Genomic DNA, 27,655 nt, shown 5'->3' with positions numbered 1-27,655 from the left:
CCCCCCCCCCCCCCCCCCCCCCCCCCCCCCCCCCCCCCCCCCCGCCCACTGCTCGGACCCTACCCCCCCCCCCCCTCTGCAAGCTCCGCCCCCCCCACCTCCTCAATCCCCCCCACACGACACCCGCTTCTTTTCCTTTTGCTTTTGGCAGCTCCTTCAGTGTGAGATGCTCTTCAGGTACCTGGGATCCCTCCAGGCTTCTCCCGCTTTGTTTTCCAGGCTACCCTCGAGGCTCAGCTCAATCTCACTTCCTTGTTAATGTCTCCCCTCTCACCATGTGCCAAGCGCTTCACAACCATCCCATTTGATCCCCACAACCTAGGGAGAAGGGGCTATTATCCCCATTTTACAGACGAGGAAACAGGTGATAGTCATCACCCAGTCAGATCTGAACTCGGGTCTTCACGCCTCCAGGCCCAGGGCCCGTCTTGCACCTGCTCTGTATCCATCCTTAGAATGAGGGAAGCCGGGACTGCTTTCGTCTCTGTGCCTGTTCCCAGGGCTTAGCACAGGCATTGATGACTGATGACTATTCACAGCCACAAGTGCTGGTCCTCAACAGAGAGGGTCGCAATGCTCCTGAATCCCCACTTCCACTCCCAGACTCTGTCACCATCATTTCCTCCTCTGATGTTCACACTATCCACATTTTCCACCAGATCCCAATGCGACGGCTATAGAGCATTGGGTCAGTCTCCCTCCTCTGCCAATGAGCTCAGCACTTGGCAAGGGGCTGAGACTGGTGGTGTGGGGAGCTTCAATGTCCCCTGGGGAGTGGGAGACTGACTAGCTCCTAGAGACCCTCCCAACACAGCTGCTGAAGACCCAGATCACCCATGTCCTTGGCGCTGTCAAACACTCCATCATCAGAAAAGGCTAGGGCTTGATCAGTGGAGATGCCGTGAAGAGGCATCACTGTCTGCTTTGCTGCTGGCCCCTAAGGACCAGGGGACCTTTGCCTTCCAAACCTGCTGTCTCCCGAACGGGAATGTGAGCAGGGGCTGTCCCACTTTCCCATTTACACATCCCCAGCTCTTTTGCAGAGGAAGAGCTTAGCAAACGTTTCACACGTTCTGATACTCTAGTGATGCTCCCGCAAAAGCCCAAGCCCCCAATTCCCCCCCAGTCTCTGAGGTCCCATGGCTGGCAGTTCCCATCAGCCGCCCACCGGAATGGCCATAACAGGTAGCTCCCCTGACACGGCTCAGCTTGACCATAACCTCCATCCAGGAACCTCTCCTTAAGCCTCCCCCTCCCAGACCTATTCTCTGCCCTCATCTCGACCCTGCCTTTTTCCAGGTCATTAGCCTGGATCACTTCACTTCTTTTCCCAACTCCACCCTAGCATCCGCTGGGTCTGCCCACACTCCTGTGCTCACCACCAGTCTCAGCCCCTTGCCAAGCTTCAGCCCGGGATTATTCCCATCACTCCCTTCTTGGAGAAGACATCAGCTTCCTTGGACTGAATCATCATCTCCCTGCAGATGACGCGCGTGACATATGCAGGCTCCCATCTCCCGACTTTCAGTCCCATGTCACCATCTGCCTATTAAACAACTCAATGTCCCAAACAGGACTCGGGATCTTCATTCAGTTGTGTCCGACTCTTTGCGACCCCACTGGGGGTTTTCTTGGCAAAGTTACGGAAGTGGTTTTGTGATTTCCTTCTCCAGCTCATTTCACAGATGAGGAAACTGAAGAAAACAGGGTGAAGTGACTTGCCCAAGGTCACACAGCTAGGAAGTGTCTGAGGCCAGATTTGGACTCCATCTATGCACTATGGAGCCCCCTAGTGGCCTCATCATCTTCCCTACTCCAAACTCTCCCTTTTCCAGATTTCCTCATTTCTGTCAAGGAGCCCTCTTCATTCCAGTCTCCCAAGTTTGTAGCCTCAGCATCACCCTTGACTGACTTCTCACTCTCCCACGTCCACTGATGTCTCACCAGTGGAAGAAAAATCTTGCCATTTCCACTTTCACACATGACCCCTTCTTGCTCCACATGCAGCAGCCACCCTTTATTCAGGAACTCCTCACCTTGCATACACCCAATTTCCCTGCCCTAGTCTCTCCCTGGGCTGCATCCTGCATCCGTGGGACAGCTCCTTGGGCTCCCTACTGCTTCCAGGATGTAATCTCCTCTCCTTGGCATTCAAAGCCCACCTCCAACCTAATTAAAGATCATTCCCCTTTCTGCATGCTGCCAAAGCACTGTCTCCTCGCTTCCCTAATTCCATCCCTCGACCAAGCTGTGAATGGTCTCCCTCTTCTGTCTCCTTCGAGACAAGGCTTGGTGACCAAGCCCTTCCCTCGGCCGACTCTCAGTGGCCTCTGCCCTGGCTACCCCATATGTATTTGTCCTGCAGACTTTCAGACGCACCTGTGCTGGGCGCATCCCTAGCAGCTACCACAGAGCAGTACCGATGTCTGTGGCTGGACTGCAGGGCACCTCCTGCCCGGGTGAAGGATGGGGGGTGGGGGTGGTGTGACACCACCACTGGGGCCAAGGTGATACTGTCCCTCCCAACATTTGCCTCCTTGTCCAGCCCCTTCTTTAAGAGGCGAGGACAGTGAGGCCTGAACTGGGGAGGGACGAGACTCCATGTTCTCAAATTCTAAACCATGTCTCCCCAATCAGCCCCCTTCTGGAGGGGGGGTGGGGCAAACCCTAGATTAGGCCTTTGTTACTCCCAAGCACTCCCTAATTGGCTCTGGCTCCAGAGAACCTGGACGAGAGCTCTACCCCTCCTCCAGCCTCAGTTTCCTCATCCAGATGGCCTTGGGGGTCCCCTCCGGCCCAGGTTGCTTTTGTCAATCCTTCCTTAGCTTCCAGAACTATCCTTCTAAAGCAGGGGAGGTCTTAGCCTCGTCCTCTCCAATCGGCTTCCTTCACTAGTCCCTTATTTTATTTTGGGTGACCACAAATATGCTGCTGGGAAAGGCCAAGGCTGGGCCACATCCCAGGGGCCTCCCCAAAGCCAGGCACAGCTTGGTCTTTCTCCACCTCTGCAGTGCCCCGCCTTCCTCACCCCTCACTTCCCTGCTCCCCTCCCCGTCATAACTGCTGTCCCTCCTACAGCCCAGCACAAGCTCCTTGGACCGTAAGCACCTAGAGGCTGCCAGGGGCACCACAGTGCCCAGAGGCAGGAAGACCTGGGTTCAAATCCTGCCTCAGACACTGACCAGCTCTGCTTGACTGTTCTTCACCTGTAAAATGGAGATGACAGCACCCACCTCCGAGGGTTGTGAGAAGCAAATGAAACAGTATCTGTAAAGTGGCTGGCACATAGTAGGTGCTTTGGAATAACCACAGTGGGACCTCCTCTGTGCCGGCATTCCAGGGACCGGCCCCACAACCCGACTGCCTGGGCGGGACGGAGGCCCCTCAGTGTCCTCTCCAGAAGCTGAAGGTCCCAGGACAGAAAATCCAGCGGGCTGCATCAGTCCACAGATTTATTTGGAAACCTTTTCCTCAGATATAAAGTAAGAATCACCAAGTCCTATCTGTACAGACCGAAGTGGGCAGGGGCCTGGAGATTCAGACTGTGCCCAGGGAGCAGCCCTGGACGCCTTGGCCACCTCAGGGCCTCTGAGCCACCTGCCATCTCCCCACCTCGAGGACAAGGCATCAGCGGTGCCCATGGCACAGGATCCTTACCACTGAAGCCATTGTCTGGGAGCACGGAGGGGGCACCAGTAGAAGCTGAGAGCCCCCAGGCCAGCAGGGCCCAGCACAGGAAGAAGCCCCCCAGGAAACCCCTTAGCCAGAAAGTCTGAGGCCTGAGCACTGGCCAGATGGGGAGTTTGGAAGAGAAGGTGGAAGCTCCTTCTGCCAAAGTCTCCAGCAGGGCCCCGCCCAGGAGCAGCCTGGTTCCAGAGCAGGGGCCCAGGCAGGCCGGGCTCAGGCCTGAGCCCCCTGCTTCTTCTTTTTCTTCCTCTCGGCCTTCACAGCCTCATCGTGGGCCTTCCTCTTCTGGGCCAGTTTGTTTGCCTGTGAGAGGGAGAGGAAGCACTTTAAACAAGGGAGAGCCAGGAGTCCAGAGACATCCCCCTCTCACAAACGGTCTTGGGCCAAGGGCATTCTGATAGCCCTAAATGAAGATTATTGGGGAAAATCAACATGCCACTTGCCCTGAAAAGGTTCATATATATATATATTGCAGGCTGTCTGGGAAGATAGAAAGTCAAGGCTAGGAGGGGCCTGAGAACAGGGGATGTCAGAGCTGGGAGGGCCTGAGAACAGGGGATGTCAGAGCTGGGAGGGGCCTGAGAACAGGGGATGTCAGAGCTGGGAGGGCCTGAGAACAGGGGATGTCAGAGCTGGGAGGAGCCTTAGAGATCACTTAGTTCAAAGCCCTTATTCTAGTCATTTGCACTCTACAAAGAGATTTTCCTTTGAAAAGCCACCAGCACCAAGAAGCCACCAACTGCCAAGGCCCCTGGGGCCAGCTCACCTCCCGCACTTTCCGCCTCTTGCCGAACATGATCTTGTCATACAGGTACTTCTCCCTCTTCCTCATGGTCATGATGGCCAGCCTCTTTGCCTCATTCTCCTCCTCCTGCGGCAGCTGACGCCTCTTGTCCAAGGTCCCCATGGTCACCTGTGGCTTCTGGGGACACCCGAGCACCTCAATGACCTCAGCCCAGCCCTGCAGGACCCATGAGGTGCTCTGGAGGACGGGGGAAGGGGGAGTGAGGCCCTACAGCCCGATGGGTTAAGTCCACCTTTGATCCTCACAATGATCCTGGTGGGGCAGGAGCCGCTCTCATGCCCAGTTTACAGCTGAAGAAACTAAGGGTCGCTGCTGACCAGCTGGTCATCACAGCAGTGGTTCCCACTTGTCCACCAGGGGAAGCCTGGACACCCTTGTATGGGTGGGTGTGGCCAGGATCCAGGGGGGCATTCTTGCCCCTACTCACTGTTCCCCTGATGCATGTAAAACCCCTTCACCAAATGATCCCAAGAGAGGGTCTCTTATGGCCATTTTAAAGCCAAGGATGAGGAGGCCTTTGCCCCAGGTTACCTGGGGAGTGAGAGGGAGGCCTGGCATCTAAGCCCAGGCCCCAACCCCAAGGCCAGCCCTCTTTCAGCTCTAACAGGCTGAGAAGACAGAGATGGGACACCCACCACCTGCTGGCTTCCTGGGGGCCCCAAATGCTGCCCCCAGGAGCAGGGACGGGCCAGAAGAAGGGGGGCCTGCAGGTGGGAGTCGGGTCTCCCCAGGGAAGTGGGCAGTGCCCGAGGCTCTGCCAAGATGGTCCAACCCCATCATGTCACCCCTGGGGGTCGTGAGTACACCTGCCCCACACCGTACTTCCTGAAGGACGGCTCCCTGGCAGTGGGTGGGGGAGTCAGAGGAAGCCTGCCCCAGGAGGGTGGGCCCCAGTACCTTTCCTTGAGTCCTCTGTTCTTCCATCACCTTCAGTCTGGCCTCGTCTTCCTCCTCTGAACCTTCCTCTTCCTCTTCCTCCTCCTCCTCCTGGCCATCACCTTCCTCCTCCTCTTCCTCACCCTCCTCCTCAGACTCATCCTCTGACTCGATCACATTCCCTACAGGACACACATCATACAGGTGGTGGCTGAGCGAGGCCTGGGGGCCAGGGAGCACCTCACAGCATACCTGACCCAGGCTCCCTGCTCCCCCCGCCCCAGGAGAGCCCCACTCCCTGCCCCCACCCTCCACCAGAAGACCCCAGGGTTTTCTCATTTCACCAGATCATCACCTGAGCCAAACCTTTCATTTCAAAGATAGGCAAACTGAGGCCCAGAGCTCGTGGCCCACCCGGCCTGGCCTGCTGAGCCCCAGCCTCTGCAGTGAGAATGCCGCCTCCCCTCCCCGGGTGCAGGGGCAGGGACGTGGCTTACCTGGGGTCTCCCCCCGCTGCAGGGCCAGCAGCTTGAGCTTCTCAGGAGGCACGTAGTCTCCTTCCTTCTCGGTCACAAAAGGTGAGAGGTGCGGGGGCAGGAGCACCCCAGGGAAGTAGTCCTCCACGGGCAGCCGGAGGCGGGCATTGACTGAGTCGAACACCCACTGGGGCTGGACGTAGCACCTGGAGGGGCAGGGTAGGTGAGGGCCCGAGGCCCAGTCCTGGCTAGGGGGACAGGGGGAGAGGCCAGGCCGGTGCCAGTGAGGGCTCACCTGCCAATGACAGGGGTGGGCTGCATGGGCCGGTCCACGATCTGATGGGTGATGGAAGGTTCCTTCTCGTCGTATGTGGCTCCGATGCACAGAGATCTGTCCCAAGACACTTCCCCACCAAAGCTCCTGTGCAAAGAGGGAGGCTGGGTGAGGCAGCTGCACAGGGAGGGGCTCTGACGGGGGGTGGAGGGAATGGGGATGCAGAGGAGAGCCACTGATCGGGGTGCTGGGTGGGGTCTGACAACCGGACCTCCAGACACACTCAGGCTGAATGTGCACTACTGACACATCTCCATTGTGCTCCTGCGTCTGGGCGACCCACCAACCAATGGGGCAGAGGCGGCCCCTGCCTGCTGCCCGCCAGCAGGAGCTTCACCTTCTGGTGCCGTACCCCTCACACCCCCACATCATGCACAATACACACATTCACACTCTGACACAGACAGACACACACACACACACAGATAACACCGACCTGATGATGAAGGCCAGGGCCTCGCGAGGGACCTCCCTGTTCAGAAAGAACTTCAGCCCCTCAAACAGCCTCTTGTGCTTCTCCAGGGCCTCATGCTCCCTCCTCAGGCCCTCCTCCTGCTCAGCGGTCTCCTGTGGGCACAGGATGAAAGAGGCCACTGGGGCCCAGTTGTCCCCAGGGTCTCGGGCCCAGGGATGAGCAACAAAGACGCCTCCCCTCTCCAGACCAGGGGCCCTGGCTTTTAGTGGGGCAACTGGGGCCACTTAACGGCTGTCATTGAGCCTCCGTTTCCTCGCCTCCCACCCTCCCTGAACCAGAGAGCCCAATCACCCCCTCAGCAGGGAACTCGTCTATCTCCGGCTCCTCCTCTGCGACGGGCACCATCACACGGGCCAGGCTCGCACTCAAGGCCGACAGTTTCTGGAGAAAAGTAACCGAAACAGCTGCATGAGACACGGCCCAAGGCCCAGAAGTCAGTAGGGGGGATGCGAGGCTGGTGAGCAGCCCACCTTCCCCCTCAGTGCCAGCAGGCCCCACCTCCCCATAGCTCGAGGCTCCTAGAGGCCAGAGCCTGAAGCCCAAGCTTCAGATACAGGAGAAAGGGCCTGTCCCTCTGGTTGCCACAGTGCCAGCCTCAAGGTCCCAGGAAGCCTGTGAGCACAGGGATAACTTGTGAGTAGGCGGGTTGGGGGCCCCAGGCACACTGGCCCCCACCCGGCCCCACACCTCACCTCCAGGGAGCTCTCTGAGTCCATGGCATAGGCCTCATCTGCCTGGTCTTTGTCATTGGGCCCCTCGAGCTAGAAGACAAGAGGCCAAGGGTAAGAAGAGGAAGAGGAAGCCTGTGCCCTTTGCACCAGGTGGCAGGAGAGCCCGGCCGGCCCCAGCAAGAGGCCCAGGCTGCACTCTGCCAAGGCCTCTCGGCTTCTGTGTCTGGGCCTGCGCAGGGAAGGCGCCTCACCCTGGGGGGATACTGGAGGTTGAGTGTCTGGTAGAGGCGGAAGTTGACGAAGCCCAGCAGAGTGGTGTAGAACTCGGTGAAGGTGGCCATGACTCGGTAGTCCACGTCAGTCGGATGCTGGGGAAGCCAAGAGTGAAGGAACATGAGTAGGCAGAGAGCCAGGAGCCCCAGGTCCCCCAGAGCTGGGCCCTGCGAGCTAGGCACAGGTGGCCATGTGGAAGCTCCCCTTGGGCCTCTTCCGGGACTGTGGTCCCAAGAGAAGGGACCCCCAACAAAAGCCAAAAGAAGCATGCCTGCCTCTTCCTCTGAGTCTCTGTCCCAGCCTTCAAAAGACAACATCATGGACAGGTTTCCAATGCTCTCTGCACTTAAAGGATGGAAACAAACAGTTCTCAGAAATGAAAACTATTAACCATGTGAAAAACTGCTCCAGCTGGCTACTGACAGGAGAGATGCAAGTGGTAACCACCCGAGGTTTCAGCTGACACCCACCCAGCAAAGCGGCAAAGATGACAAAAGATGGGAATGTTGGCGAGGTCATGGAAAGATAAGTCCACTCATGCATTGTTGGTGGAGCTGCGAAGTAGTGCAGTGTGGAAAGCCATCTGGAATCATGCGATGATGGTGACCAAAAGGTCCAAGCCCTGTGATCTAGAGATCTCACTCCTAGACAAATATCCCAGGGACAGTCCCACATGCACCACTGTTTTCATGACGGAACTTTTCGTGATAGCAAAGAACTAGAAACAAGGTAAATGTCTCGTTGATAGCGCAATGATTAAGCCGTGACAAGAAAAACACAGAGAATGTGTGTAAACTGAGGCAGTGAGGACAGGGCGCCAGAAAACAGCAAGCCGGGGACAAGAGCCCGTGAGAAGGGGAAGTGAGCCGACCTTGTGTGGTTCTAGAGAAGACATGAGCAAATGGGCCTCCTGCTCCCCTCTGAACACTGACACCCGGCCAGACAAGGTCAGCCGGTCAGTTCTGCTGAACTGCTGCTTCCTTCTGTCTTTTTAAGCCCGACTCTAGGAGCCACACGCTGGGGAGGGGCAGGACACCTTCCCAAACAAACGTGACACAGGAAGAGTAAAAGATGTCCCAGCTGTGCCCTGGGGCAAACAGGTTCTAAGTGGGTGCAGCCCAGGGCACCCTGACTCAGGGGCAGAGGGGATGAGGCCAAGGTCCCGACAGCCTGGGCCTCTGGGCTCCAGGCGGGGCAGCCCCATCCTTCCATAACCAGGAAGATCAGGGCCAGGAAATAAGCTCCAGCCAACCGAGGGAAGAGGCTGGGAAGAATGGGCTGCCCCCTCAGTCAAACGTTCCAGTGGCCTTTATCTAAGCCTGCTATAGCCCTGAGGAACAGCCCCTGCCACCAACCCAACCAGGAGAAGGATCGGGGGCCACGAGGGTCCCACAGGCCTGGGGCTCCAGCCCAGGCCGGCCACTCACTACAAATCCAGGGCAGGGGGAGGTGGCGGGACGACCCAGACCCTCTGCCCAGAACATTCTCCTTCCTCACCCCCACCTCCGGGCTTCCTGAGACGCCTCAAATCCGCTTTCTGCAAGAGGCCTTGCCAGGACCCCACTGCTAGCACCTCCCCTCCGAGATTGCGCCCCATCTACTCCACACACACAGAGTTCACTTTGCAGACCAGGAAACTGGTGGCTGCCAGTGAGTGAGCCTGCAGTGGCTGGGCCGGTGCTCCTTCCCCCTCCCTGGGCAGGGGCAGTCATCTCCTCTGCCCTTCCAGGACTACCAGGGCTTCTGATCAAGGGAAATATAAATTTCCTGTAAAATTCCTGTAAATGTCAAGTGCCGTACCATCACCAGCGTTACTAGAGAAGAGAGGCACCCTTCTAGGCATGGAAAGGAAATTACCTGTGCAAAGTCCCTGCCCTTTCTGAGCCAGGGAGAAGGGACAGAATGAACTCATCTGTGAAATGGGGCATTATCATCATCAAAGGGTGAGAGAAAGGAGTCCCTGGAGACCATGGGCCTCAGAAGGCCAGCAGGGCCAAGGCTGGGGCCAGACCATGATGGACGGCTGCCACCAAGAATCCCTCTCCTTAGCTCACAGCCCGCCCCCACAAGCCCCCAGCAGAGCCATGAGGGCCACAGACAGGTCAGCAGGCAGCACCAATGAGAGCATACAGCCAAGAAGGTAAGAGGAAGAGAGTCCCTGCTCATGGTACTGGAAAAGGCAGGGGGTCATGCAAGAAGAACAAGGGAGGACACGGGGTCCCCACACTGTCAGCAGGCCCAGCTCAGGGGCCAGGCCCAGGATGAGAAAGGCCTGATCCCAGTACACTGAGAGATCACCGATCCCGACGTGGGGACGAGTGAGCTACAATGGGTGCCAATGAGAGCGTCTGGGACAGAGACATCTTTAAAACAGGACCGCCACAAACCACAAATCCCCCGTGGTCTGGCTGAGGGCAGCCTGCCCACCGAGAGTCTGAGACAAGAGAAGGGGGGCAGGGAGAGCTCCGGGGGGCCCAAGGCAGAGAGCAGAAGGACAGAGTGCCGAGGCACCTGACCACTCCCCCTGGCCCACCCCCGCAGCTCTATCCTCTCCTGCCCCTTTCACTGGCTCCCTACTTCTCTGCCCTGGAGAAACTGCTTCTGGAGCAGGGGGTGGAAGGAAGAGGAGGAGGATGAAGCCAGCCCTGGCCAAGCCTGTCCAGCTGTCAGGAAATGAAGCCTGGGGCCCCTCCCCCTCCTCCCAGCCCATCCAGAACCTGCAGGCTGAGGCAACCTGGGAGACATGAAAGAGTGAGAGAGAAGGCCCCCACAGGGCCCCCTCCCAAAGGGCCCTTCTTTCTGGGGGCCGGCGGCCTCTGCCACTGCCAGCTCACCTCAGTGTCTGTGAACAGATCCTGGCTAAGGTCCTGAACCTGAGGCTGCCGTGAGATGGGGGGGAGCCCACGGCACCAGACGAGGCCCCCGAGGCTCGGGTCCTTCCCTCACACTGCCCCCCAAAGGGAGGAGTCAGGAAGATGGTCAGGGACAGACAGCAAACAATGACCCCCAACAGCAGAAAGAGAACTTGAACCCAGGCCTTCAGATGCTACAGCCTGTGACTAGCAGGAGGGAACTGACTCACGTTGTGGGAAAAGGCATAGGGGGTGATCCACACGATGGGCTGGCCCAGCACCTCGGCCTGGTAGTAAATCCCTTTGATAGACAGGAAGACCTGGGGGGAAGAAGCTCGTAAGGAGATGTGTGCAGGGCTGGGGGAATGAGGTAGCAGAGAGCACAGGGCTGAGTGGGGGAGGGGGCAGGGCTGGGGGGAGCAGGAGGGGGAGCAGAATCTCGGGGGTTGCGGGGCTCACCTTGCGCAGAGCCCGGGAGGCGATGATGTAGTTGAGGAACTCTACGGTGAGCCTCCGGCACAGCTGGATGGTCTGAACGTGGCACTTGCCAGTTCGGGGGAAAGTAGAGAACAGAAAACACATGGACAGGGCATCGTCCAGGTCTCGCAGGGCGTCAATGAAGGTGGGGTACCTGGGAGCGACCAGGGCAGGGAGGCAGGAGGGGAGGGGTGAGCAGAGAGCAGAGGAGCCTGAGCCCTCTGCCCTCACCCCAGCTCTCATTCTTGCCAGGCCAGGCCAGGCCAGGCTGTCTCTTGGCCCACGGCCCCTGGCCTCCAGCCCCCAGCCCTCACCTCCGGCCCCCCGGCCTGGCTCTGCTTCCTTGCCCCCAGCTGGAGCCACAAGGAGGGGCTCAGGGCAGGGCCTAAGACCTTTGTTTTCTGGAAGAGCCAGGACAGGAAGGGAGGCCAGGAGGCTGAACCCCTTTACTCCTCCTCCTCCCCATGGCCTAGGTCATCCAGGGGCTCTAACCAACTGTTTCCCAGACCAAAACACCAGGCTGCAAGGGGGCACCATCATGGCCACCCACAAGTCAGGAAGACCCAGAATCCTGAGTCCAAGTGTGGCCTCAGACACTTCCTGGTTGTGTGACCCTGGGCAAGTCATTTCCCCGTTTGCCTCAGTTTCTTATTTGGGATGGAGAAGGAAATGACCAGCCCCTCCAGTGTCTTTGCCAAGAAAAGCCCGAATGGGGTCAGAGCGTCAGACTTGACTGAACAACAACAAACGCCTGCCAGCACGAGGCAGGAGGCCTCCTGGCTCCCAAGGGAGCAGGATGGAGCTTAATCTTTTGGGGGAGGAGGAGGAGACCCTCCCAGTCACCCCAGAGCTGCAGGATCCCAAAGAAGGGATGTCTCTACAGGGTGAGACTCGGCTGGATGTGAGTTCACAGAGAAGGTTTTACAAGGAGCCCAGAGTCCAGGTCTGGGAGTCGGGACAGGAAGAGCTGAGACAGCAGGGCTTGGGGAGAACAGGGGGAGGCAGAGGCCAAAGAGACCAACTGAGGCACGAGCAGGCAAGTCCAGCCCATCCTCCTGCCTCTCCTGAGCCTCAGTTTCCCCACCTGCAGAACTCTCCCTTGCACTCGCTCCTTCCTTTCATGGCTGCCTCCATGAGGGTGCTCCTGCTGGGCTGGGCCGCCCCAGGGGTGGGCTCACCTCTCCTTGATGATGTGGTCAAGCTTGTAGATGGGCTTGTTGTCCTTCAGTCGCTCCACCGTGCTCCACTCACTCTTCCCATAGGCTTTCCGGAGCTTCCTGACAAACACCTGCGAGGACACAGACCCAGGGACACCTTTTAAAGAGCTTCACTTACCCACTGAACACAAACCAGAAAGAGTCACTTCCACAGAGCCCAGCACTAAGGAGGCGCTCCATCCCGATTCCCCCTGGAGGGTGGCCTGCCGCCTGCTGCCTGCCCCCTGAGCCCTGCCCCGCTCTGGCCCAGGATTCCCTGAACCACATCCTCCCTCGTCTCTGAGGACATCCCCAAGCCACAATCTTCTCAGTCATTTCCCCAATGGACAGCCACCCCCTAGGCCCCAATTCTCTGCCTTGCAGGAGACACTGCTCAGGCTGCCCTAAGCTCTCTACCCCCCTCCCCCAAGGGCTACATCCATGTGAGCTCTGGGGAAGGGGGGCTGCAAGAAGCTTCCAGAGTTCTGGTGGATGGGAGGAGGGTCAGGCCTGACAGGGCCACTTTTTACTGAGACTTCAGGAGCAGGGAGGCCAGGCCAGGGGCACAGCATCAGTAGGGGCTGAGGAGACCTGATTTTGCAGCCCCCATTTCATAGATGAGAAAGAATGAGGTCCAAAGGCCTCCACAGGACCCTCAGGAGCATTAGCTTCTCTGGTAGCCCTGATGTGTGGCTCTGCTGAGGCTTCCCCCACTACCAGAAAAGCAGAAGCTTCCACAGGTCCCCCCAGGGCTCCGCACCAATGGCCTTAAATACTGGCTGACCGACTGCCCCAGGAGAGGCAAACAGCAGAAAACCTCCACCCAGGGAGAAGCCTTGGTCTGCCTCAGTCTCCCTCCCCCTCAGCCTGCTCAGGTCCCTGCTGAGCACGGTCGTCCAGAGGACAAGGAGTACATGGGAAGGGAGGGAAAAACCACTGGGAGAGAAGCTTGTTTTATCTCAGACCCCAGGGGAAAACATGCCCTCCCAAATTATTCTAGGCCTTTATACTCCAAATGTAGCCATTGCACAAGCAAATCAAGTCACATATAACATACTACTATGGTCCTAAACAGGGGGCCCAAGGGCTCAGGGGTCATTCAAGTTCCTCAGAACGCATAAGAGGGGATGTCAGGGTTGGGAGGAGTCTGAAAACAGGGGACGCCAGAGCTGGGAGGGACTTTAGAACAGGGGATGTCAGGGCTGGGAGGGGCCTGAGAACAGGGGATGTCAGGGCTGGGAGGGGCCTGAGAACAGGGGATGCCAGAGCTGGGAAGGGCCTGAGAACAGGGGATGTCAGGGCTGGGAGGAGCCTGAGAACAGGAAATGTCAAAGACCCCAGATTAAGAAGGACTGATCTGGTCCAACTCCTTCCCTTTACAGATGGGGTGGGGCAGGGAGAGAATCACTTGCTTGAGGTTATACAGAAGCAAAGGCAGGACTTGTATCTTCCCCATTTTTCTCATCTCTCCCATTCCTTCTTCTCTTCTTTCTCTACCAGAAAAATCTTCCTAATGCTAAACCCTCATCTTACAAACCCCTCCAGGAATCCCTGCAAGGAAAAGGCCAGAGCAGGAAAAGCCTGCATTTTACAGAGAGGACACTGAGGCTCCACGGATCTAAGTAATTTGTCCAAGAGCAGAGTTAGTCTCCCCCCCCCTCCCCCGCCCCAGCAGGATTCACACCCAGGCTCTCCCACCCTGGAGAATCCCTGGCTGTTGGGTTCTCTGTCTCCCTGCTCACTGAGCCCTATCTGCCCCACTAGACTGAGGGCCCTGAGGAAGGGCCTGGAGGGACCATCCTTAAGTGAAACCAAGAAGCCTTTGGTGAGGGTCAGGCCCTAGGCTAAACCCTGGGTACAAAGAGAGAGAAGGGACAGGTCCTGTGTCCAGTTCAACAGGGGAGAGAGCCTCCCCCAGCCAACTGTGATCCAGACATTAGTGCATATGGCCGGCGTTAAGGAACGTCTCCTGCCTCCAATGTGAATCCTGACCTTGTAGTCCCGGAACTTGTTGACGATGGGCTCGTGGAGAAGAAACTTGATGTCCTTGAGCAGGTAAAAGGTCCTGGCAGCCGTGGAACCCTTGTTAACCTTCTTCTTGTGTTTGGGCTCATGGGGGTAAATGCCCTTCAGGATACACAGACGTCTGGAACAGATGCAAACCCACCCAGAGCGATCAGTGCCTGGATCCTCGTAGGGCTAAGGGGCCCAGCTCAGACCCGCTGCCCCTACTGCTGCCAGGACCACAGGCTAGCAGGATGAATCCTGGGTCAGATCCCAGCTCTCCCACCCATGAGCCACATAACTTCTAGTCTAGGAGGGGGGAATGAGCCAGACAGCAGGGCAGACAGGCGAGGTAGCCTGGGGGCCAAGAAGGCCTGGGTTCAAGTGGCACCTCTGAACCAGACAAGGTGTGAGACCCTGGGCACTCTTCCACACCCAGTACACAGAAGGCCCAGACCCACTGCAGTGGGGGAAGGGCAAAGAGGGCCCCTCCCATTCCCCACACCCTACAGGGAGGCCCAGAAGATCAAATGGGGGCAGTCAGTCAAAGGGCTCTGGTACCTGTGAAACACCACAAAGATTAGAACCACCATTACCAATAACTCACTGGGGTTATGGAAAAAACAAAGTTTAGAGCTAGCAGGGGCCCGAGAGGAGCAGGGTGATGGGTGCAGAGACCCAGAGGCTTGGAGCCTGGGGACCTGGGTTCGAATCCAGGCTGACACAATAACAGCAGCTCATGTTTTAGGAGGATTCTGTGGCTCACAAACCTCTTCACAAACACTATCTATCTCACCTGATCCTCCTCTAAGAGGGAGGCGCTGCGGCTGACCCACCCAGCTGCCACCTCTTCCCTCTGTGCCTCAGTCCCCCCTCATCACACAAACCAGAAAGCTGAGGGCTGGGGCCCTGGCCTTCCTGCCGCCCCCACGGACTCCTGGGAGACAAGGACCAGAGGCCAGCTTAATGCTCATCAGCAGCTGAGAAAGGAGGGGAGACCTACAACGGTGCCTCTGGCTCATGCCTACACAGACACCCCCCAACAGCCGGTGCTGGCCCTCACCTGAAGTCAGCCAGGCTCAGCTGCAGCTTCTTCCTGGCTTTGTTTCTGGTGATGTAGTTGGTAGCAGACCCCCTCTCATACTTTTTGGGGGAGGGAGGAAGAAAAAGAACAATTTTTTTTGTTAGTAACAATGTCTTTCAAAAAGCTATCTTTGGGCATAGCAGGCAGCCCCTGACCACCCAGATGTGCGAGTCCATCACAGCCAGCGGGCCTCCCAGGCCAAGCAGGGTGAGAACAAGGAGAGAGAAGAGGGGAGGGGGGAGGGGAGGGGAGGGGGGGGAGGGGAGGGGAGGGGGAGGTGGGAAGGAAAGGGGAGGACAGGGGAGGGGAGGGAAGGGAGAAGAAAGGGGAAGGCAGAGAGAAAGAAGCCTCAGCGTAAAGACACCCAGAAAGGGAGAAGCCGAGCCCAGACCGCTGCTGGGCCCGTCCCCACTCTGGGTGTGAGTTTCCTCTGTGAAACAGGGGGCTGGACAAGATGACCTCGGAGGTGCCATCCTCTGACCCTCCCTTCCGGCTCCTAGAGCCCTGCAGCCAGCCTGCGAGGGCCGAGTCCGGGCTGCAGAGCTGGAACTCAGCTGGGCTTGTACAGCCTCAGCCCGTGAAAGGACAGGATGGAGAACGTGGGGCTGGAGGGTGCGCGGAGGCCTCCAAGGCCAAACCTTCACTTTACAGTGACTTGCCCAAGGTCACAACGTCAGCATCCGAGGCAGCATTTGAACCCAGCTCCTCCGAGCCTAGTGCTCTGTGCATTAAGGTAGCATGCCCTCAAGGAAGTGAAACGGGCAGGAAGCCCTAAGACATCGCAAAGGCCGAAGATCTCATGGGGAAAAACGGGGAAACTGAGGCGCACAAATGCTAAGGAACCCGGCCTAAGCGGCTAAAGTCACAGACAGCGAGCGGGGCCGTTGTCTGAAGTCCAGCACTCTGGGAGCGTCGGGACCCCCCCCCCCCCCCACCAGAGCCCTTCCGCCGTCGCCTTCCCGCCCCCCCCCGCGGGGCACCCATCCGCCAAGCCCCGCTCTGCCTGCCCCCTCCCCCCTGCCACCTCCCCGCCTCCTCCTGCTCCTCCGTACCTTCTTCTTCTCCAAGCCCCCCATGGCGGCCCCCTCTCACGGCCCTGATCCCTGCAAACACCGTAACCGGGGCAGCTGCAGCCACTTCCGGTCCACGCGGCCCCGCAGGCCCACGTGCTTCCGGGCGCTGAAGGACCCCGCCCCGCCCCCTGCCCCTGTCGGTCCGCGCCTGCTCGGAGCTACCCAGGGCTCGGACCGACGGTCCTTTACCCTCCGGGAGCCAGAGGGCTGCCGGGTAATGAGCGCTTCCGGTGCCCGGTCCCGTCCCCGGGAATCAGAAGCGGCTTCTCAGGCAGCACACAGCAGCTACCCTGAAGGCAGGAGGGTGGCGCGGGGCATGCTGGGATGCAAGGGGGCGGAAGTAGCGGCGGCAGTGAGAGTTGCCGGGCCGGAAATGGCGATGTGCGTGGCATGGTGCATGCTGGGACGCAAGGGGGCGGAAGTAGCGGCGGCAGGTTGTGCGCGGGGGATCATGGGATGCAGCGTGGCGTCGGCCCGGGAACGCAGCTGCGCCCCCCGAGGCCGCGGAGGTGTGATGGCAGGGCCTAGTCCGGTCTTTGGATTGTGACGGACCACCATCTGCCACCGTTTACAGCGGGAGCCGGGTTCAAGTCCTGCCTCGGACATCGGGCGCTTCCCAGACCGCGCTGAGCCCGGTGTCTCATGGACGCCCCGTCCCCACTCCCTTCTCAAACCGTGCCCTCGAGTGCACAACATCACTAAAATACGTACCAGGCGCCGTGCAGATACCACCCTTACAACATCCCCGGGAGGCAGGGCCTGTTGTGATCCCCACTTTCCAGATGAGGAAACAGAGGCAGGCAAGGGACTCGCCCAGGGTCACCTCGCCAGGCTGGATTTGAACTCCAGGCCTTCCTGAATCCAGACTCAGCCTCTGCGCACTGGGGCGCCCCCCTGGCCGCTCTGACTGTAGAGGGATAAGGGAAGGAGGCCGCCTGCGTTGTCCGAGGTCGCGTCCTCTCTGGATGAAGTCTCAGGGCCGGTCCTCCCTGGAGGAGGGGATGCGGGTACCATGGCCAGCGGGCGGATCCGTTTTGTAGCCTCAGTTTCCCCCAGCTGCTAAATGAAAGCAGAGGCTTGGGTGACAATCTTAGGATTTTCGTTAGAACTCAAAACCCGAATCCAAAAGACCTGAGTCCCAGCCCCATCTCTGACCGTCTCTATAAATCACTTCCCTCCTCTGTAAAATGGGCACAACAAGGAATATTCATCCTGGAAGTTCTGATGGGAAGAAAGTGACTTGGGGGCAGCTAGACGGGGGAGACTTGGAATCGGGAAGACCTGAGGGTGAATCCTGCCTTAGACACAACTGTGGCCCAAGGCAAGTCACTCAAGACTTTAAAAACAAAATTGGATTTTATAATTAATCATGGAGATAATAGGGAGTTTATTGAAAAGGGGGTGACCGTGGTCAGACTTGTGCTTCAGGAAGATCACTTTGGCAGCTGAGTAAAGAATGGATCAGAGCAGGGAGAGACTTGAGGCAGGCAGCCCCCCACCCCCACCAGCTTATTGCAGTAGTCCCTGTGGGAGATGCTAAGGGTCAGTCCTGGGGCAAGGGCAGTGTCAGAAGAGGAAAGGGGGCATATAAGTGAGGGTGGACAGCCTTGACTGTCTTGGATGGGGTGATGAAGGTGAGGAGTCCTGACTGAGTGATCTGTCCATGGTAGTGCAATATTAAGGAAGGTCAGGGGGGAAAGGGGAAGGATTTGGGGTCCCATATCTGCCCACAGCATGTGCTCCCCAGGATTATTCTGAGGACAAATGAGATAGCTTATGGAAAGCACTTTCCAAGCCTGAAGGCACTGTATAAAATTAAACTAGCTATTTTAAAACTGATTTGTAAACTTTAAAGAATTCACAAAACAGGGGTTAGTGTTAAACACCTACTGTCTGCAAAACCAAAATGCTCATGGAATTTTTTTAAGTCTTGCTGAAGCCTGTTGTTTGTGCTTTATGGTTATTTCTGGAACCTCACTGTCTCCGAAGATTTCATGACCAAACAAAAGGTAAAGCGGGTCGAAGAAGATAAAACTGACAACTTTGATTGCATGAAATTGAAAAAGTTTTGCACAAACAAAACCAATGCAGCTTAAATTAGAAGGGAAACTGTTAACTGGAGAAAAAAATCTTTGCCACGAGTTTCTCTGATAAAAGTCTCATTTCCAAGATAAGGAAGGAATTGATTCAAATTTAATAAGAACAAGAGAGCCATTCCCCAACCTGTAAATGGTCAAAGAGTATGATAGGCAGTTCTTAAAAGATGACATCCAAACTATTATCAGCCATATGGAAGAAATGTTCCTTCCTCATAAGATAAAGTGAATCATTTTTATTACATAAAATTGAAAAGGTTTTGCACAAACAAAATCAATACAGCTTAAATTCAAAAGGAAGCTGTTAACTGGGGAAAAAAATCTTTACAGAAAATTTTTCTGATTAAAGTCTCATTTCCAAGAGATAGAAGGAATTGAGCACATGAGGGGGCTTACTAAGCCCTCCTAAATTAACTGATTCCCTGTTTTCAAAGCACATTACTCTCAAATGCCATGTAGGTAGATTGTATAAGGAATAATCTCTAGCAGGTACCAATCTCTATATAGATGAGCCTTGAGCCAAGTACTTCACAAACATTATCTCGTTTGAACTTTAGAAGCTTGTTTTTATCTCTGTTTTACAGATGAAGAAACAGGCTCAGAGAGAAGTGAATTGTCTATGGTCACAAAGCTAGTGAGAGTCAGAGAGGATTTGATTTCCTGTATTCAAGCTCCAGCATTCTCTCCATTACATCATGTTTCTCCATGATAGTATTCTTTAAGAAGTGTTATCCCCATTTCTCAGATGAGGCAGTGACTTCTCCAAGGTCACATGACTAATAAAAAAGGGAGTCTAGACTACTTGGGGTGATCTCTCTCCCCAGATGTACCTTATGCTGCCTCTCTGTTCTTGTCCCAAAGGGGTCTCTCAGTCTTGTTGAAGAGATGAGATGGAGATACCCCAAAAGGTTCTGTGTCCCTGTAAGGCAGAGTGCAGAAGATGCTGTCCTGGGTGGGCAAATCCCTTGAAATGCAGGGGTTGAAAGGAGGGACATCAGCATGCGCTGGTCCTGTATCAGAGGTGAGGTGGGATTGGGGTGTTTTCTAAGGGCCAGGTGGGGCTCAGGGAGTGGTGGAAGGGAAAATACTGACCTTTATAATGGGAATGAACAAAGCTACTTGAGAAGTAGTGAGGAGGTGAGTCTGGCTGCAGAGAAGGATTTCTAAGAAAGTGGGGAGAAATCAGGATCTTGAATGCCTGGATGAGTCTGGTCTTGACTTTACCACCCTCGAGCTGTGTAAGCTCATTTCTCTGCTATGAACTTCAGTTATTTTCTCTAAAATGGAAGAGCATCTCACCCAATGCCCTCCCTCACTCTCCTTGGCTCAGTCTCTAAGGAAAAGGTGGACCTTCTCACCAGGGCCAAGCCCTCTGCTTTTGCCCTTGATCCCCTCCCTCCCAACTCTTCATCCTCTTCTTCTTAGTAACCTGCAACCTCTCTAGGTCCACTGGCTCCTTCCCTACTGCCAGCACTTACCCCAGTGTTTTCACATTGATTATTGCATTGGTATGGGGAACTTCCAGATCATGAAATCTGCTAGTGAAGGTTGGAACCTTCTCTGTAACCTAAAGCCTTAGTGGTCTGGAGCACTTCACTGGTATACGTCAGGTATGACTTGAATTCATATCTTTCTGGCACCAAGGCCACTATGCCACATTTCCTCTTTTCAGGGCACATAGTGGGTACATAAATCCTTTCTGATTGATTGCCTACACATCTGCCCATATCTCCCCCACTGTAAGATAATCTTCAGTGGACCCTGCCATCCCCTCAAGCTATCTTTCTAGATTTCTCCTCCCTTTCCCTGCCTAATTCCTAGAAAAAGCTACCTACACTCATTGCCTCTGTTTATTCACCTTCCACTCACTTCTCAGTCCCTTGTAGTATGACTTCTCATCCCACCACTCAGTAGAAACTGATCTCTAGGGTCATTAGTGACCTCCTGATTGATATAAAGGAGGAGGGGAAGGAATTGATCAGGGTGTCCCAATGAATTTACCTCATCCCAATTGAGGTAATCACAGAAAGTAAAAGTCCGGTAACAGCTACAGTAGGGTGCTAAGATCTTAAATAAAGTGCAAAGAAATTAATCTAGTTCCATGGAATTAAACAGTTTATAAGGGGAATGTTGTGTAACTATTCTTCTTACAATGCCATCTCAGAAAATGTCTGCTTTGAGCTAATCATGTCTCCTGGCTGACAGTTAAATGAAAGTGCACCAGTGGGGGCTCAGGAGTCAAGTCAACAGGCAGGCATTATTAAGCAAATATTATGTGCCAGGCACTGCACTGAGACTCAAGATATGCATATAGGCATATTCTAATGGAGAAAGACATGTAAATGAGAGCTGAAAACATGAGGGGAGGGAAATGCTTAAGAGCATGTGGAAAAGTCCAGAGTCAGAAGGACAGCCAAGCGAGGAATGACAGATAACTGACCCTGGGCCCTTTTCAGGGGGGAGGAACATCCCAGGATAAGAAGACCACAGGGGATGAGGGCACTTCAGGGTGAGAGAGTCTGAAGAAGCAGAAGCAGATCTGGGAGAGAAATGTGACTCGAGTTTTAGGAGGACAGACCTGCAGAGGGCCTTGATCCCAAGTAGCCGCCATCTTGGGGACACAACTTACAAATACACTGGGGGAGTGGGGGCAAATGACTTAGCCACATCATCATTGTCAGTGCCCCTCTCTGTCTTTCCAATTGCCTCTATAAGTCAGACAACAAGCATTCATTAGACTCTCACTAGGGGTGTCTTCAAAGGTTGGGTATATATTGAAAGGCAAAAAGAATCCCTGCCTTTGGGAAACTTCCAGTCTAATGGGGGAGACAACATGAAAATAACTGGGTAGATACAAGGCATCCATTGTAGACAAAGGTGACCTGAGAGAGAAGGCATTAGAGGCGGAGAGACCAGAGAGTGCCTCTGGCAGAGGGGTGTGAGAAGGGACAGCGTTGAGGATGTGGGGCTGGACAGTTATTGTCCTTCTTGCTTGCAGAGGACCAGAATGACATCAGCGTGCCAGGGTCAAGGTCCAGTGTGTCCAGCTGTGGCTGAGCAGACCACCTGGAGCTCAGGAGGCTCTCCCACAGGTCGGGCACACAGAGTCCACGTGAACATTGAGGGTGCAGATGTCTCTAAATTTGTGCATTTCAGGTTTCTTTTGAGCTACTGCAATTCTGCTTTCCTCACAGAGCACAGTACCTTCTCTGATGAGGGCACAGCAGCCTGGGCGGTCCTGTGCCAGTCTCCCATGTCACACTATCAATGCCAAAGTTCTTCTGAGAGACCCTGAGAGGGTCCCTGTATCGCTTCTTCTGACCACCAGGTGAGCACTTGCCCTGTGGGAGTTCTCCATAAAAGAGTCTTTTAGGCAAACGCACCATTGGCATTCAAACAGCGTGGCCACTCCATGGGAGTTGTGCTCTCTGAAGCAGAGCACGAATGCTTGGCAGTGAGGACCTCAGTGTCTGGTGCCTCATCCTGCCCGGTGATCCTCAGGATCCTCCTAAGACAATTCACATGGAAGCAATTCAGGTTCCTGGCCTGGCACCGGCAGACTGTCCAGGTTTCACAGGCACACACAGTGAGGTCAGCACCATGGCTTCATAGACCTTCAGTTTGGTCTGATGCCTCCTCTCCTGCACTTTCCTTGGGAGCCTCTCAAACACTGAGCTGGCTCTGGCAATGGGTGCGTCAATCTCGTCATCTATGCAGACATCCCTGGAAAGGGAAGTGCACTTATCCACAGCATTCAATATTTCTTTAGTTGCTGTAACTGATGGTTCCACATATGGATGGTGTTAATTGTTAAGCCAAAATTAGCATAAGTAGCAGAGAATTGATCCATACTTTGTTGCCTCTCAGCTTCAGAGGCTATATTAAGTATACAATCATCTGCAAGCAAAAAGTCATGTACCAGCTTTCCCTCTACTTTAGTCTTAGCTTGTAGCCTTTTCAAGGTGTGATAGCTGACTTTAATACCATTTCTGCCCTCATTGAAGATGTCCCACAACATCACAAGCCTTGTTTCACTCCATTGGTGACTGGGAGAACATGAGAGCATTGTCCATTATCTAGAACCTGGGCAAGCACGCCATTGTGGAATTGACGTACGATGCTAAAGAACTTCTCCAGGCAACCAAATTTTGCCATGATCTTCCACAAGCCCTCATGGCTGACAATGTCAAAGGCCTTGGTCAGATCTACAAATGTTGTTACAGACCTGTTCTGCTCCTGGCATTTCTCCTGGAGCTGTCTGGCATCAGACACCATATCAGCTGTTCCTTGGCCCTTTCTGAAGCCACACTGGCTGTGGGGTAGGTGACCATCTTCCAGGTGAAGGATCAGCCTATTGAGGAGGACTCTGGCAAGAATCTTGCCAGCAAAGACTAAGAGAAAGACCCTCCCTCCCCATGATTGTCACAGGACAGTTTATTTCCTTTACCTTTATAGAGATGGACAGTGGAAGCTAACTTACTCTGGCCATACAACCTAGAAAATTTCAGCTATTATATGAGCAATGACCCCCCCCCCCACCAGCACCTTGTAAATCTCAGCTGGAGTAGAATCAGCGTTAGGTGCTTTGCCACACAAGAGGGACCTAATGGCATTCAAAACCTCTTCTTCAACTAGAACTAAAGCTAAGGAGGAATTGACTTCAACCTCAGGCAAACAGCCAAGGGCTTCAGCAGTGATTGGTGAGGACCTGTTGAGAACACTATGGAAGACTTCAGCCCATCTCTCCAGGATCACGTCCTTATCACTAACTGATGCGGCTCCATCAGCAGAGTAGTCGAGATGCCCCAAAGATCTTTTGCCCACAAAGAGTTGGGGCATCATGGATTGTTACTGTCAACAAAAACCAGAATTTCTTCTGCCTTCTCACGGAGCCAAGAATCCAACATCTCTCTCAGTTTCACTTACACTTTATTATTGAAGGAATTAAGCACTACCTTCTTAGAGATGGACTAACTAGCCTGCTGGTAAACCCTTGTTTTTTAGTCAGCAGCTGCTGAATTTCCTCATCCTTTTCTTCAAACCAATCTTGATGTTTGTGTGTGTTCTGGCCCAGACGAATAAATGCAGTGCTGTCCACCAGACCTCCATGTACATGGCAAAGACAAGAAAGCCAGTGTAGACAGATCAGCTACAAAGGCAGGAAGAGGCCAGACTGTGGAGAGCTTTAAATGCCAAACAAAAGACTTTATGTTTGATCCTGCAAGTAATAAGGAGCCACTGGAATTTTTTGAGTAAAGGAGTGATGTGGTGGGACCTGTGCTTTATAAACTCCACCTTGAGTGGGGAGAGACCTGAGACAGAGAGAAGGGATTTTGCAGTAGAAATGATGAGGGATTAGATTAGATGGGCTCAAGGAGAATTTCTGTGCAGATTATTCAGAATTCTACAAGTTCAGGGAGGTGACGCCTGGAGGCAGGAAGATCTGAGTTCAGGACCAGCCTCCAACACTTCCTCGACCCTGGGAGAGTCACTTAACCTCTGTTGACGACAGTTTCCTTAACTGAAAAATGGGGATAGTAACAGCACCTAGTGAGGGTCAAATGAATGAGTGTTTGTAAAATGCTTAGCCCAGTGTCTGGCACACAGTAGGTGTCTGAGAAGTGTTTGCTTGCTTTCTTCCTGGACTCTGCTTCTGAGCTCTCTCTGGCACCAAGTCCCCGAGAGGCATCTCCAACTCGCCATGGAGAAATCAGAAATCGTCATCTTCTCTCTGAAAACCCACTGGTCTTCCTGCCTTTCCTGTTTCTGTTGGGATGCTGCCATCCCTTCAGGGCCTCAGCTCCTCATGCTCACTCACCCCCCACCCTGCACTATTCTGCCGGTGTGATCCACTCCCTCCTCTCCACTCTCATCGTGGTCTCTGCCCAGCTTGGCCTTTTAGCACCTCTCACATAAACTATTGAAACAGCCTCCTCAAGAAGGTTCAGTGGCTCACTACTTCTAGCACCTCTGTTCATAACTGAAAACCTTGAGCAGTGTGGTCCCAATCTGTCTCAGTAGATTTGGAGCTCACCTTCCTCTCCCTGACACATTCTCTGCTCCAGCCAAACTGGGCTCCTTGCTGCCTCTCGTTCATGGCTCTCTATGTCCTTTGAAATACCTACCCAGTTCTTGTTAAGGGACCCCTGAGTCATGGGACTTCACCCCAAAATCAGCTGGAGAAGAAAAGCAAACCACTGTAGCATCTTTGCTAAGAAAACCTCCTGGACCTCATTTCTAAAATAGAGAACTGAGTCAAATTTTTAAGAATACAAATCATTCCTCAATTGATAAATGGTCAAAGGATATAAATGAACAGTTTTCAGAGGAAGAAATTAAAGCTATCTATAGTCATAAGAAAAAATGCTCTAAATCACTATTGATTAGATAAATGCAAATTAAAACAACTCTGAGGTAAACATCACACAATCTTATAATTGGCTAACATGACAAAACAGGGAAATGATAAATTTTGGAGAAGTGGGAAAACTGGAACACATCATTGGTGGAGTTGTGAACTGATCCAACCATTCTGGAGAGCAATTTGAAACTATTCCCAAAAGGCTATAAAAATGTGCATACCCTATAACCCAACAAGACCACTTCTAGGTCTATATTCCAAAGAGATCATATAAATGGGAAAAGGACCCACATGCACAAAAATATTTATAGCAGCTCTTTTTGTGGTAGTCAAGAATTGGGAACTGAGGGAATAAGCATCAGTTGGAGAATGGTTGGACAAGCTGTGGTGTATGAATGTAATAGAATACTATTGTGCTATAAGAAATGATGAGCAGGCAGATTGCAGAAAAACCTGGAAAGATTTACATGAACTGATGCAGAATGAAGTGAGCAGAACCAGGAGAACATTGTACACAGTAACAGCCACATTGTGCGATGACTAACTTCCATAGATTTAGCTTTTTTCAGCAATGTAAGGATCTAAAACAATTCTAAAAGACTCATGATTAGAAATGCTATCAACAGGGGCGGCCAGGTAGCGCAGCAAGTAAGAGAGTTGGGATGTCCTGGGATCGAATCGGGGCTCAGACACTTAGCACCCACCCAGAAACACCTGGCCGTGTACCCTTGAGCAAGTTACTTAACCCCAATTGCTTAGGGGCAGCCAGGTGGCTCAGCGAGTAAGAGCACCAGCGTCCAGTGTCGGGATGTCCTGGGATCGAATCCGGGCTCAGATACTCAGCACCACACCCAGAAATAACTGGCCCTGTAACCTTGAGCAAGTTACTTAACCCTGATTGCTTTAAAAAAAACAAACAAACTGCTATCAACATCTAGAGAAAGCACTATGGAGTCTGGATGCAAATGGAAGCATGCTGTTTGCTCTCTTTTTTCTCTTTTGTGTTTCTTCTTCTTCATAGTTCCTCCCATTGCTTCTGATTCATCTTTGCAACATGACTAATGTGAAAATGTTTAATGTAAATGTACGTATCAGATATCAAATGTACATAGCAGCCTATATAAGATTGCACGCCATCTAGGGGAGGGAGAGAAAATTGAAAACTCAAAAGCTTAAGAAAGTAAATGTTAAACTAAAAATTAATTAATTAATTTTTTAAAAGTAAACCTCCTGGACAGTGCGATTCGACAGAGAGCTGGACATGACTGAACAGCAAAGTCAACTGGAAAATTGTCCCTTCTTTATACAGTAATTGTGCCTCGATCACAAATGGCCAGAAACAGGCTCAGACCAGGGGAGTTACATGGTGAAGTGGAAAGAACACTGGCCCTGGAGTCAGGAGTTAAATCTGACCTCAAACACTTAGTATCTGTGTGACCCTGGTCAAGTCACTTAACCCTGATTGCCTCAGAAAGAAACAAAGAAAGAAAGAGACTTAGACCAAGCTTCCAGGTGGTTACTTAGGCTGGACCCGGGCAAAGAACATCCGAACACACTCCAGCAACTGGCCCAGTTCCCCATAGATCGGCCCTGCCTTTGTACGTGCCATTTTCCCCAAGTAGGCCATAAACTCTGTGGGGGTCAGGAACTTTCACTTTTGTGGTTGTCCAATTACGACCAAGCACATAGTAGGCACTCAAAAAAAAATCTTGTTAAATTCAATTATTGAATTGACTTTAAGGTTTGCCAGCTCTGACCTTCTGTGGTTCTATGACTTCCATCAGATCTCCGAGTGACCCTGAATAAGTATATTCTGTTCTCTCTGTGGGGCCTCTGTCCGAAAAGTGAAAGGAATGAATTAGATCAGGAATTCTTAACCCAAGACCATGGATAGGTTTCAGGAAGGGGGAAAAAAAAAGACATTTTTATTTTCAACAACCCTTTTTTGGGGGAAGGGAGGGAGTCAATCCAATGTATTTTATTTGATGCATTTAAGACCTTATCCTGGGACAGGCTTCACTAGACCTCCAAAGGGGCCCATGACACAAAAAAAGTCAAGAACCCTGAAGTAGACAATCTTTCACTTCCTGTCCAGCTCAACACTTGTGCTTCTTTATGCTCATAAAAGAAAGTAGGAGCCGGTGAAAGCCACTGAGGCTGGCACCCAGGTCGGCAGAGGGTTAGGAGAAGGCTCTGGAAAAGCCTGTCTGCTAACCCAGGAACCAGACAGCTAGGACAGGAGAGAAGAGCCATCGTATCAACCAGAGCTAGGGAGTGACGGATTTCCTAGAGACTAACAGGTCTGGAGAGCTGCCTGATCTTTTCCTCTCACTGTCCCTGCCTGTCTGTCTGTCCTCTTAGTCAAGACAGTAGGACAGTCAAGGAGGCCCTGGAAGAGTCCTCCAAAGAATAATCTCCTTGGCCCTGTGCCCAGAGAGAAGGCCACAGGAAATTTCCCTGTTCTAATTGCACCCAAATGCATCTGTCTGCCATCCCTCCCTCTCACCCCCAGCTTTTCTGGGAGTGTCATGGAAAGAAACTGATCTGAGCGTCAAAACATCTGGCCTAACCTGCTCTACTCTGAATCTCGGTATCTTTATCTGAAAAATGAGAAATGAGTAGAATTCATTAAATCCTCTCTAAGGTCGCTTCCCGGGGTCCCTTCTCATTGTCTGATCCGAGGTCTCAGAGGTGGATTTGGAGCTAGAAGGAATCCTGGAAGCAGACACCCTCTCCATGAAGGTCTCCCTCACCCCCCCCCCCCCCCGCCCCCCGACCCGCCCAGCTGCCCAGACCCGAAACACTTTAGACGCCCAAGGCTGGAGTCTCTTCCCCCCGCCCCCACCCCACCAGCCTGGGCCAGCTGGAGTCAGACGGCCAGATGACGATCATGTGACCCAGCAGGCAAGCCACTG

The 27,655-nt window shown here is 53.7% G+C and overlaps 1 protein-coding gene across 2 annotated transcripts; it reads right to left on the bottom strand.

Annotated features, from left to right (window-relative positions):
- Positions 1–3,438: 3,438 nt before the first annotated feature.
- On the bottom strand, positions 3,439–16,438 carry PES1 (pescadillo ribosomal biogenesis factor 1). 2 transcript variants are annotated; one of them, XM_069081878.1, is made up of 15 exons: positions 16,263–16,438; positions 15,190–15,269; positions 14,115–14,268; positions 12,105–12,214; positions 10,909–11,080; positions 10,680–10,769; positions 7,576–7,692; positions 7,346–7,414; positions 6,945–7,034; positions 6,615–6,745; positions 6,140–6,265; positions 5,866–6,050; positions 5,390–5,550; positions 4,454–4,648; positions 3,439–3,990 (listed from the first exon to the last, which is right to left on the bottom strand). In XM_069081878.1, exons 1-15 carry the CDS (start codon positions 16,284–16,286, stop codon positions 3,901–3,903), a joined length of 1,794 nt encoding a protein of 597 aa, XP_068937979.1. In that variant the 5' UTR covers positions 16,287–16,438; the 3' UTR covers positions 3,439–3,900. The 2 variants fall into 2 exon arrangements, with proteins under 2 accessions (XP_068937979.1, XP_068937980.1); XM_069081879.1 differs by having other exon boundaries at positions 4,454–4,609.
- Positions 16,439–27,655: the final 11,217 nt, after the last annotated feature.

The sequence above is a fragment of the Petaurus breviceps genome, unplaced genomic scaffold (assembly GCF_028583685.1).
Source record: "Petaurus breviceps papuanus isolate PSGF00001 unplaced genomic scaffold, PetGlider_PUasm1.0 99, whole genome shotgun sequence".
Taxonomy (NCBI): Eukaryota; Metazoa; Chordata; class Mammalia; order Diprotodontia; family Petauridae; genus Petaurus; species Petaurus breviceps.
This window is presented reverse-complemented; position numbering and strand designations above follow the sequence as displayed.